This window comes from Haplochromis burtoni, unplaced genomic scaffold, assembly GCF_018398535.1.
Source record: "Haplochromis burtoni strain Fernald_Lab_line unplaced genomic scaffold, NCSU_Asbu1 Contig_281, whole genome shotgun sequence".
Classification (NCBI taxonomy): Eukaryota; Metazoa; Chordata; class Actinopteri; order Cichliformes; family Cichlidae; genus Haplochromis; species Haplochromis burtoni.
The window spans coordinates 542,310-555,006 of record NW_024582642.1 but is presented as its reverse complement, the minus strand read 5'-3'; the positions used below and the strand labels follow the sequence as shown (position 1 = coordinate 555,006).

Here is a 12,697-nt window from a genome sequence, read left to right as displayed (position 1 = left end):
CTGGTTACTCAAAGATGCCACCAAGCATTTGTGTGCATTTTTTAATACGGTTACACTCATGGGGTGGCTGTAGCTCAGCAGGTCATCTGCTGATCAGAAGGATGGTGGTTAAATCCATAAGAATGGTTGGGCCGAGAACTGCAGGAGGTGAGATTTAGCTGTGGCGGTGATGTGAATGAGGAGGGACTCAAGGAGTTGGGTCACTGCTGCTACTGCTGCTGCTGCAACGTGGGAAGGCTTGTCCACTGCTACTGTGATGTGGAAAGGATTTCCTGCTGCTACTGCTGCGAGGTGGAGGAATTGGGAATGTGGAGGTGATGAACAGGGCTTGGAGCGTCTCCTTAGCCTGGGTCAGAGAATGGGCAAACTCCAAAGCCACAGAGAGTTGGTGCAGGTGATGATTTTCCCAGAAAATGGGCCCTGGATGACTCCTCTTTCAGTGGGATATCAGCAGAGTTAAGGATGATACTGCAAAAACTCAATACTAACACACCTCAATCTGTTAGGATCAACACCATCACATGTTTATCCATCCTTTATCTACAACACTGGCTCCCCTCAGGGCTGATTCCTCAGCTCATTTCTCTAAACCCTGCTCACACATGACTGCAAAGCCAATTTCAGCAATAACCTCATAGTGAAGTTTGCAGATGACACAGCAGTGGTGTGGTCGGCTCCTCAAGTCAGTGAGACTCACAAACAGCTTCTTCCTCTGGTCCATTCAGATCGTCAACAACACTACCCCACCCACCTCACCAATCTGAGCCATGGTTTGAGTAGCCCCCATCACTCAGGCCAATCACACACAGGCCACTCTATTCAGTCTTCTCTTTGCACCACTTCCAAGCATTTTGCATCCTGTTTTGTAATGTGGGCCTATTCTCTCTCTCATTTTTGGATACATTCTCTTGTTTTGTATACTTTATATCCCACTTGATTGTATTTATTTCTCCTGTTTTATATTTCTTCCTGCTGTCTACTATTTCTATTTTGTTTCAGCACAGTTGGTGTGGACACCCAGAATTTCGTTGTACATGTACAACAACAATAAAGGGCTATTCTTTTCTTTTGTTCCTTGTTTGTCCTTGTTGTTTTTGGTTTTACTGGTGTTCATTTGACACTGCATTTACCTTGTGATGTACAGGAGTGTTGCTTTTATCTTGACATTAGTACTCATCATTTTGAATTCTTTCTTTTCTAAACTGCTCATATTTTAATATTACTATTAGTGGACATTTTAAAAATAAAATAGGCCATTTAATTAATTTGCCTATTTGTAGTTTTTTTGTGCATGTGTTCATCTTCATCTACTTATGAGCAGTGTGCATGATTTGGTGTTTGTGTTTAGGAGATATATATAAAATCTTTAATCTATCCAAGCTGTCTCAGGGCGAGAGGCAGGGTGCACCCATAGACAGGTTGCCAGTCTGCTGCAGGGCTAATACAGAGAGACAGACCACCATTCAAATTCACATTCAAACCTATGGGCAATTTAAAATCACCATTTAGCCTAACCCCAGTCTTCTAAGTATTTATTTACTGCAATCTGAATCAAGAAATGCAAGAACTTGACTGACGCAGAGTGGGAATAGACAAACCTTGTTTAGCAAAGCTGCATTACAACGAGGACTTTTTAACCAAACTTTACACATGCAGGGATGGAACAATCAAGACCAGCTTTTTCATTTAGTTAAGAACATTTTTATTTATATAATTCTTTCCAAGATAAATATCACAAAGAGCTTCAGAACAAAAACAGTAAAAAACAAAAAGGGACAAAAGGTTTCCCCCAAAAGTTTTTGTTTTTTAGCTGCTTTGTAAAAAAACAGCACAGATGAGTCCACAGGTCACAGGCTCAGTGGGAAAGAGTTCCAGAGTCACTGTGGTAAAAGCTTTAGTTCTCTGATCACAGGGATCTGCTCGGGCTGCATCGGTGTCGAAGTTAAATTGTTTTTTTTTGTTTTTTAATATAGCACTTTTTTTTCTAGACTGGAGAAACATCATCATATCAGTGATAAAAAAAAAGTTCTTAAAGGTGCTCAAAATGTGCTGAAAAGGGAGAAGATTTAACAAATACAATAAAAGCCCCCAGGTGGAACGTTATGGCACATTATAGGCAAGAGAGGTGGAAGAGGACCTGTACTGGGAAACAACACAGGAAAGGACTGTTCAGACAGATATAAGGAGAACCAATCCAAAGCAGACCCAGATACAAGCACCACGCATGTAGTAGTCAGCAGTTCAAAGGGCAGAGGTCAGGTCAAACAAAACAGAACATTCTTCTTCATCATTGGATCAAAGGAGGAAGACCTGTTCCAGTTAAATGAGCTTGATTAAAGACGGACTGAAAATGATCCAGAAAGCTGTATTTGTCCAAAACAGCTGTAAGCTTTTAGCCACACCCTTCTCTAACATCTTTGCATAAAAAATACTTTTAGATTGGCCTGTAAATGAGAGAAACTTGTTAAGCTTGTTTTTCTGTTTGCTTTTTAAAGTAAATGTATGAATGAGTTGAGCTCAACAAATGCTCCACTTTTTGACAAGAACACTTTAAACTGCAAATCCTGTCATTTGTCTAAAGTAAAGATTTTGAAACAGGAGCTGACCTCACTGTAACACGATATATGTTATCTGAAATGGAAAGAAGATCGTAAAACCACTGTTGGTCATTGTGAAGGAATAAGACTGTTCAAAAGCAGGGAATTTCACAGCCGCACAGGAATGTAAGACGCGAGCGCTAACCACACAGTAACATGATGATCACAAATAAAGATGTCCCCAGAACAAATACAGTCCTTATTAAATGTAAATAATAAAAGTAAAAACCAGGTCCAGTGTGTTTCCTTTGGTATATGTGAGGCCAGACAAATGTTGGGTGAAATAAAAATCGCAGGTTCCTACAAAACTGCAAAAAATATATATCTGATGTGGAATTTATCAGAGTACTTGATGGGCAACACAAATATACCCTGAGAAAAAAGAAGCATATTAGCAGGTGCCCTTTCCAAGAGTTGAGGTGTTGTAACTAAAATAGTTACCATCATCAGGCGAGAACGCTGAATCAAAATATTTTGATTTTTGATTTATCAGTAGCAGAACAATCTTCCATTTAGTCTGAGTGCTGGATTTCTATTTTCCTCTCAGAGGCAAGAACTTTCCACATGTAGGGAACCTTGCTCAGAAGATGCTGGCTCTCTTTCGTTCAACCTTTTTATGTAAACAAACATTTTTCAGAGATAAAGTTTAACAAATCCATACACTGAGATACTGAAGACATTCAATCTGTCTTTAATACACATTTTCAAGCCCAAAATAGCCTAGATCTTTCTCACTCATTTTGTTCACAATTGTTTTGGAAATATTGATCAAATAATGATTAAATGTTGGCATTTTTACTCGTGAAATCTAAATTAAACAATTAAAAATTTATAATGAAATAAATATTGAGCAGGCTTGAGTTTAGTTATTGGTGTGGCCCTCTTATGTCTTGTGTGTTCTTATACCTTTATAAAATGAATTACTTACCCCCATCTATGGTGTATAATGGTGACAAAGTCATTGAACATACGCTACATTTTAGTCTAGGTTAAGCTTTAGAGCTGTTAGTTATCTAAAGTGTTACCTTAGATAAATGAGTATACTGACTGCGGGCATGGGCTGTTGAATGATTCTTATGTGCACATCTCATAAACATGAGAGTAACTTTTTGTGCACACCTATTTCAGCTAAGAATATTTGTTCACACATATTAGTGAATGAGGCCCAAAAACCTTAGAATAGATTCAAGTGTTGCTTTTTTTGATCACTGTCATGTCAACACTGAAAACACTGAAAAAGCCTCACAGGCGAAAGAATTTTACAAACCTACTCGCTTATCCAACTCAGTGTTTTGGGGGCTTGAGCCTATTCCACATGCTGTCCCCTTTGGTGGAAGCAAACAGGAAAAGATTATAAAAAGTAATACGGATGGCAAAAATATTATTCAATATTTACTGCAAAATATTTGAGTACTCTTTGAAGACCCTCCACAACACTGTCAAAAAAAAATGCACATAGTTGTGCCACACTTGTGGTGCCTTAGCTTTATCTGGCCCAGCTGGGGAAAGTTGTTTCCTTTTTTATTTTGTAATAGTATTTTTTCAGTTCCACACAGAAGTTTTTATTGATAATAATCCTGTTTGGCTTTGTAGCTTTCTCTTATTTATTTAGCAACATCTAATATCACAGATCTGATGCCTATAGTTAGTAGCATGTCATCTTCTGTTCAAACAACAACATTTCCTACTACCGGTTATTTAAAAAACAAAAAACAAGTAAATCATAAATGTAATGCTCAAAAAAAAGGCAGAAAATAATTTAAACTTTTGTTGTCATTTTAAATCCTAGCTCTCAAACAGTATATGATTTTGGTATAAAACTATTTTGTGCGTCAGTAAGGATTTTCAATTTGAATATTAATTCATCAAGATCCAATGTGTCCTTAACTTTTGTGTTGCATGAACATTGTCTTTGAACACTTAACTCGAGAACTGTGTCTATCCCAACGAACGAGTAGACAGACTGCCACTCATAACAGATAAAGTCAAGCGATCATATTTAAAAAATAATTTATACAGAAACACTTCTAGCCAACACTGAACACAATCACAAAGAAATGGACAAAGTAAATATTCCAACAGCTGAAACGGGGGTGTAACTGTAAACAAAATCCTGGATTTAAAAGCTTTTGTGCAAATTAAGTTAAAGCACAGGCACAAACGTGGCAAACATGGCAGGATGCACTTCCACTTCTTGTCCTTGCACTGGGTAGTTTTATCTGACAGTTCCACAGATTAAGAACATCATGTAGATAAAGTCGGGCCTTGAGGGAGTCTTCTATCCTCCTTTTAAACGCAAGATGCAGTCAATGGCGAAGGGATCGATGGCATTTGAAACATTTATTGTAGAGACTTTAGTGTTGACAGTAAGAAACTGATGGTGCGATACAGTGATGAATCTGTGATTGGTAGTGCTGACCACTGAAGTTACAGACAAAAACAGTCCTTGTCTGCTTGAATGTGGAAATCTGAATCTGATCTGTATATTTAGGCGCTTTCACTCAGCACCATGGGAGATTGTGATGCTTTATAAAACCTATAATCAAACAACTTTCTCTGGTTACAAAAAGTCACTGTTATACCATAGTGTTGCTCTCGCCCACTTTGTCCGCATACTGAAAGAAAAGAAAGAAACCGTGTTAAGTGACAGCTTGTTGGCATTCAAGACTCATGTGGAGAATGTTTGGCACAGAAAAATGTAGGAGCGGCTGAACTGCAGTGTTTGCGATTATCCTGCAACACTTTAAAGTGAAGCATGCATGACCTAAAGGGACACACCACAAGGCACAGTCTTAAAATTTCAGGTCATTTTTATAACCTGTTTGCAACGAGGTTGTGTGCACTACTTTCTCTTTAAACAAACAAAAAAGACGAGTCTAACAAGTCTGAATACTATTCTTTCAGTACATAATCGCACACAACCCGATGGTGCAGGGAAACCCTTTCGTCCACCAGGGTAAAACAGGCAGCCTAGTATATACCAAACCCACCTCCCACTAGGGGAAACTCCAAAGTGGAACAGAGTCTAGCCCCTCTCCAGGAAACACTTTTCAGAACCTGAGCTAATGTGCTGATGAGTATATCTAACCTGTATCTCTAACCAAAAGCACTTAGACGCCTTCCCCACAAAAGAGGTGACACTCCATGTCCCTAGAGTAGGGGTCTCAAACTCCAGTCCTTGAGGGCCGGTGTCCTGAAACGTTTCCATGTGTCCCTGTTGCAACACACCTGAATAAAATTAGTAGGTCATTAGCAAGAGTATAGAACTTGACTGCATGCTGAAATGGCAACCCCTAACCCACAGGTGTTAAACTCCAGGCCTCGAGGGCCGGTGTCCTTGATCCAACACAGCTGATTTAAATGGCTAAATTACCTTCTCAACATGTCTTGAAGTTCTCCAGAGGTCTGGTAATGAACTAATCAAGTGATTAGTTCATTACCAGGCCTCTGGAGAACTTATGTTGAGGAAAAGATACGTTGAGGAGGTAATTGAGCCATTTGAATCAGCTGTGCTGGATCAAGGACACATCTAAAATGAGGACACCGGCCCTCGAGGTCTGGAACTGCCCGCCCCTGTTCTATACAGTCTTGCTAGTGACCTACTAATTGTATACAGGCGTGTTGCAACAGGGACACATGGAAAAGATTTAGGACACCAGCCCTCAAGGACTGGACTTCGAGACCCCTTCCCTAGAGCCAACGGGACCTCTGCCTTTGACTGCTGCCCAGTCCTTATTGCACTGAACCCCTACAGCACCTGCTATAGGTGGACTATAAAATACCAATGGAGAGAGAGCAGGTTAATGTCATTTAAGGAACTGACTTCCTTTTTAGATCTGAAGGCTATATCCACTTCTTTTATGCATGATACTGTTAAAAAAGAAGAAAATGTATGCACATATGCCCATAACTACAAGATTTTGTCAGGTTAGCCAACATGATAGTGGGAAATTGTGACAGCTAATCTTCCATAGAAGCTGGCTGTTTAGCTTGTTAAAATATTCAGTGGCTCATTGCAGACCAACTTTTTAAATCCTTTTGTCTGCAGTTTGTACAATTCATATTTCACTGCATTTTGCATGGTGCAGCCTTACTGTTAAAATCCACTGGGGCCATTCTGGGTGGGATTTGCAGGTTCTCTCCGGGTACTCAAGCTTCCTATCACAGTCCAAAGACAAGCAGGTAAACTTCACTGGTGATTCTCAATTGGCTACAAGTGTGACTGTCAATGTCTCTCAGTGCTATCCCTGCAATAGGCTGGTGGCCTGTCCAGGGTCACCAGCCTGGACAGGCCACCGACTCTTGCCCTATGACTAAAAGAGGCTACTGCAACCCTGAACTGGAGAAGTAAAAGACGATGGATGGATGGATGGCTTGGCTGACTGGATGTACAACATGTCATCTTAAGATATATCAGTCTTCAGATGACACGCCTGTGGTGTGTGCCTTAAAGGTTAAAAAACAAAAGACAATTACCTGCTCCAAAAAGATGAGACTCAAAGCGCGTTAGATAAGTTAACATGCAAAGGAAAATCGGCAGTGACTGACCACGACTGCTGATTGTCCTCAGAGCCTTACGAAGGCTTAAGAAAAAATAAAAAATAAAGACAGATGCTCACCTCAAAACAAAGCTTCCAACACAACAGCATGGTAGGGGTATGTTTATTAGCCACAAAGCAATGTGTGAGACAAGCTAAACACACAAAACTACATTTAATTTTCCAAACTGCTTCCATCCTAGCTGTGTATGCTGAGCTCGTGTGTCTGCTAAATTGATTGTCAGTTAAATAACCATGGCATTTATTTGGGCAGTCTGGTTAATCTGTTGTGCTTGAGGTGTTTGAATAGGATGATTAATGAAGAAACCATGCTGTGTTTAAACAAAAGCTGCACAGCAGGTGTAGAGCTGGGTAATACTCACTGCACTGATAAAGGGCAGGTTTAGGATGGAGCCAAGGACTGGTATTCTCCTGATAAAGCCTACAACCACTGGAAAGAAGCCCCTGGATGTGATTAAAGAGAGGAGAGTAAGACAGAGGGGAGAAGCCAAAGACAATTCATGAAAAAAAAGTGTTTTTTGATTATTACATTATTTGAACACGTGCATGTCTTTTTTAGTCAGAATTCTGACTTTTTTTTCCCATCAGAATTATTTTTTCTCAGAATTCTGGAAAAGAAGAAGAAAAAAAAAAAAGACGTGCTCACTTTCCCCCCCCCAGTAGCCTAATCCTCTTCCGTATGAACCAGACCAGATGACCAACTTTTATGCATAAATGTTTTTATAATGAAGATGGAAAGAATCATCCCACAGGTCGATTATTAACACCAAGTTGTTGCTAGCTCTCAAGGCTCCTCAGAACTGGGCTTGGTCTTCGTCTTTAAGCATTATCTGCATCTCTTGGTTCCATCTTAATTATCCGGTGATAATTTTGGAATTGACAGACTTTCCCTTGTCAAGTCTATTTTGAAAACACTTTCTAAACAACACTAGCTAAAATGATATCTACCACATATTAGCACTATCCTAAAAACTCCTGAACTGAAAAGCTTCAGTTGAACCAAAATGCTACAGTGAAAATACTGACAGGGACTAGAAAGAGAGCAAATTTCTCCTGTATTGGCTTCTTATCACTGGTTCCCTGATAAATCCAGAATCGAATTTAAAATCCTTCTCACCACATACAAGCTCTTGAATATTCAGTCCCCATCTTATCTTAATAATCTCAAAGTACCATATTAACCCAACAGAGCTCTTCACTCTCAGACTGCTCGCCTATGTGTGGCTCCTAGGATATTTAATTCAATTTCATGTATATAGTGCCAAATTGCAACAACAGTTGGCTGCGTCTGTTAATGCTCCCTCGCGTCTCCTCGTTCTCTCAATATTTCCAAAGTGTCTCCAGGTATTCCCAGTGTTCCAGGTTTTCAGTTTGTTAGGAATTTAGCTTTTACAGTGTATATATATATATTTTTTTAATGTTCATGCTTTGTTCTCAACCATAATAAATGGCTCGCCTGATCGTGACAGTAAGTCTATAGACCACAATTAATCAACCCAACCCGGTGATGTCATGTTCTGTGCAGACTCAGGATGGTGCTAAACTTGTTTTAAAGACTTTGAGCAGTTATTTCTTAAATCCAGAAATAAGACAGACAGTGCGAAATCCATGGCAGTTTTTTAAAGCATAGTACTCCATGTAGTGTTTCATGTCCACTTTAAGTCTTTAAACACACTGCAACTTTGATGAAAACAGTGCTTTCCAAAGTGCAATTTAATATATAAAATTTAGGGCTTTTCAGGACTGAGCCCATGTTTCAATCAGATCTCTCAAGCCATCCTGCTTCTTTCATGTAAAGAATAAGTTTACTGTATCTCAGGTTTCAGTGTTTCGTGGGCTCTTTAAACAAGATAACTGTCAGTCTACTGAATCTGTTGTGTGCCTTTTGTATTCATCTTACCTGAACAAGAGAAAAAAACCATAGATCTCGAGCAAAACTCCAATAATGGGCCAGCCAATCAACACCACAAACACTCCTCCCAGGAAGAAACTGGTGGCCTTCATCTTGTGCTTCTGGAAAAAGAAGCGGAAGGTCCTCTCAAGGCCGATGACAAAGGAGAGTCCAGCAACAAAGAGAATCTGCAGAGACAAAAAAGAGTGGAAACATATTAGAGAAGGGTTCAAAACTGCAAGCACACGCAATCAAGTATCCAGTGTTGTCATCGGCATCATATAAATACCATCCAAACAGACTGAAAGAAAGCAATTATTTGCACTAGTATGGATGAAAGAAAAAACACTGGAGTTTAATTTTATTGGTTTTAAATGATAATCGTGTAGCCAGTAGAGTTGCCACAAACCAAATGCATGCAAGCGGTTAAGAAACTTGTCCTCTGATTCAGTTTGGGTCTGCCAGACCTCTTCCTGTTAGAGTTTGTTTCTGAGTGTCTTTTGATGTCTTTTTGAAACAATACTCACTGACACCTTGACTTTCTTTGCAATTTCTCTGTAGGAAAGACCTAAATTTTATGATGGTCTGTCTCTCTTCCATTGTTAATTGCCTTTTTCCTCACCATTTTTGTAGCAACACACTCCAACACTGCTTTTATGCAGACAGAGGGTGCTGTGAGTGATCTAGAAAAGTTGGAACACCTGTAGGAATTAGTAGCACCAGCTTTCAAGGCTTGATCCGAACAGCTTTAAATTGTTAACCCATTTTGTGTTTCCTGAAAAATGCCTTTATAATGTACAATTCTGAAATGTGCATTACTTTTTCAGTTTTGGGCAACCTTAGCTTTTTTTTTTTTTTAACCTGGCAGTTCATCACTTACCTTTGTACCTCGAACGACTTGAATTCCAATAAATAACTGGAATGTTGTTGTTCTAAACGTTTTGACTGGTAGGGTATATTTTCTGTGCTTACAGAGAATATTAGAAGGAACATTTTTAACACTGTGCAGCACTATAGAAAAATCCAAAATGCAATCCTTTTTACAAGCAGCCATATTGCTAACGACAAAAATGATGAATGTCATGATTTTGAACGTGTCAAGTCCATCTATCCAGTGTTAGAGTAAAAGGCTTCAAGCAATACTCCCGGCATGATGTATAAAAAATTCCAAGCAGGTCCTGTTTATTCTGAATTTGTTTCACGTTAGCAGGAAGAAAAGGTCTAAGAGACCTGCAGCAATAAACCATCTTAAAAGATGGTTTATTGCTGCAGCCCATGTGGCAGGACCCTCTGTCACAAAGACTGCTCAACTGGACAGTGTATCCGTACACTGCCTAACTGCCATTTACATTCAGATCTATGGGAAATATGTCATTAAATAGATTAGAAAGTATGAATTGCAGTCTGGCACATAACTGATTTAGTTTGGTAGCAAAGGCAAAGAGCAGCTCTTCCAATAATACTCCATCATTAGTTCTATGAAGACAGATATTGATATTAGGGTTACAGTGGATATTCAGAGCACTATAAAGATGTAAGCAAATAGAGGCCGTCAGCATCGCAAAAAGTGAGACACGCAGAAGTGAATACATTTTCAACAGCTAAAAAAAACCAAGAGATCATGCTTGAACCTTTGACCTCTATGGTGAGGTGATTGGGTGTTTCTCTTATGTTTAGCACTAATAGCAATCCTGTGACATGAAACATTATTGTCCAAATGGGAATGGTCTTTTTCATGATAACAGTACCCCCTTTCATGGGACGATTGGGCTCACTGGAAGGTTTATATGTGTTAAAATCACGTGAATCATAATTGCAGTCAGCTAAATATCTATGAGGGATTTTGGATTCAATTCAATTTAATTTTATGTATATATAGTGCCATATCACACAAGAGTTACTTCAGGGTGCTCTATACCATAAGGTTAAGACCCTACAATGATACAGACAAGCCCCAACAATCAGATGATCCCCTATGAGCAAGCACTTTGGTGACAGTGGGAACAGGAAGAAACCCCCAGTAGGGAGGGGCGGCCATCTGCTGCGACTGTTTGGGGATGAGAGGAGGAAGACATGCTGTGGAAGACAGTCAGATTTTAATAACTAATAACTAAATGGACCTAAAAAAAGGAAAGTGAAGAAGAAGCACTCAGTGCATCATGGGGAGCCTCAAAGATTTATGGTCACCTGATCCAGCCCTAACTATGCTGTTTATCAGAGACTAAAGTTTTCAGCCTAATCTACATAGAGAGGTTGTCTGTCTCCCAAATCCAAACTAGGAGCTGGTTCCACAGAAGAGTGGCCTGCAAGTTCATAACTGAGACATTTTATTTTAGTTATATTTCCTGTGTAACTGAAATAATGCAAATGTGACACTGCTGAGAAAGTGAGGCACTTTGATGCTATTAATGATGCTGTTGCTATGTTTATGTGAAACTAAACACAGCTGGATCACACTAACAGATTATAATTAATAATAATTGTCACGTGTCACACAGTAATGCATCTGCGTAATCAGAAGTTGCACTTTTAGACATCCTTTGGAACAACAACAACAGGTTACTCACATTTCCAATAGCCAGAAGTGCTTTGTCAAAGAACAGGATCATCCCGAAGAAGAGGAAAAACACGCCGAAGCCTGTTAATCCCATTCCAATCTCTGAAGGACACACAAACCATCAGAGTCTGACATTTAAATCTTAAGATAACATGAAGAGATAATATTTTGTTACACGTTTTTCTACGTCGAAAGCAAACCAATTGGTTTACATCTCGTTACGGACACATTGACAGAAGCTATGCTCGGCATGTCAGAATGTAATCCTGCACATAGTCATAACTCTAACAGACTTATTTCAAATTAAAGCACACGGAAGTACTCCAATAACACATATGCAAACAGGGATGGCAGAAATATCCACAATAAGAATCACAGCAGGGCTTCCAAAGGAGCTCCGCTGCTCACGCTGAATGCTAAAGTTGTCAGAGCGCTTAAAATGTACTTGCACGTAACTCTGGTCGTTCTAGTGGCTACAGCGGATATTATCGGGGGGAAAGCTGCTGGCTATTTGTGCCACTGAATGTCATGAGAGAAAAATGAAAGGTAACTTTCTTGTACTGACAGTGCTAGTTAGCACTTTGAGCACTGCAGCTCAAACTAGGGTTAACTCAGACAGCAGGAACCTACGGATACACTCAAAAACACAGCTCTTACTTTGGGAGTCCGTTAGAGAAATCATCTTGATAATGTAGCTGGATGAGACAGAAGCAGAACAAAAAAGCTCTTCTCAGAATAATTTTGGATGACAGCTGCCACTGCAGCAACAGCCACGTCTTCCGGAAACACACCTTCTCTCGCTGACATCTTCCGGAACAGCGTCCATGACGCATTCATCTTGGCAACTTTCGTTCATTAAGATTATAGTTAATAACATAACCTTCACTAGGACACATATACCACGTAGCTACCCTGCTCTATTATAACACAACATCTGGATTGCACATAGCAGAATATGTTGCAAAATAGTGGAACGTAACAACACATTTGCTCATCTTGAATGTACCACATTGTGCGAGCTTGTTTTAACGCCTGCGTTTGGTCTGTCAGGCAAACAATGTAGAAATGTGTAACTGCCTGATTGCTTTGTTTT

General features: G+C 39.6%; 1 protein-coding gene across 2 annotated transcripts; it reads right to left on the bottom strand.

The window, feature by feature from the left end:
• Nucleotides 1–3,574: 3,574 nt before the first annotated feature.
• Nucleotides 3,575–12,453, bottom strand: golt1ba (golgi transport 1Ba). 2 transcript variants are annotated; one of them, XR_316943.3, is made up of 6 exons: nucleotides 12,262–12,453; nucleotides 11,615–11,706; nucleotides 9,057–9,235; nucleotides 7,519–7,600; nucleotides 6,692–6,755; nucleotides 3,575–5,212 (listed from the first exon to the last, which is right to left on the bottom strand). XR_316943.3 is itself a non-coding variant. In XM_005940595.3 (5 exons), the coding sequence occupies exons 1-5, from the start codon at nucleotides 12,284–12,286 to the stop codon at nucleotides 5,174–5,176; spliced, it is 417 nt and encodes a 138-aa protein (XP_005940657.1). In that variant the 5' UTR covers nucleotides 12,287–12,429; the 3' UTR covers nucleotides 3,575–5,173. The 2 variants fall into 2 exon arrangements, 1 of the variants encoding a protein (XP_005940657.1); XM_005940595.3 differs by lacking the exon at nucleotides 6,692–6,755 and having other exon boundaries at nucleotides 12,262–12,429.
• Between the last annotated feature and the right edge of the window lie 244 nt (nucleotides 12,454–12,697).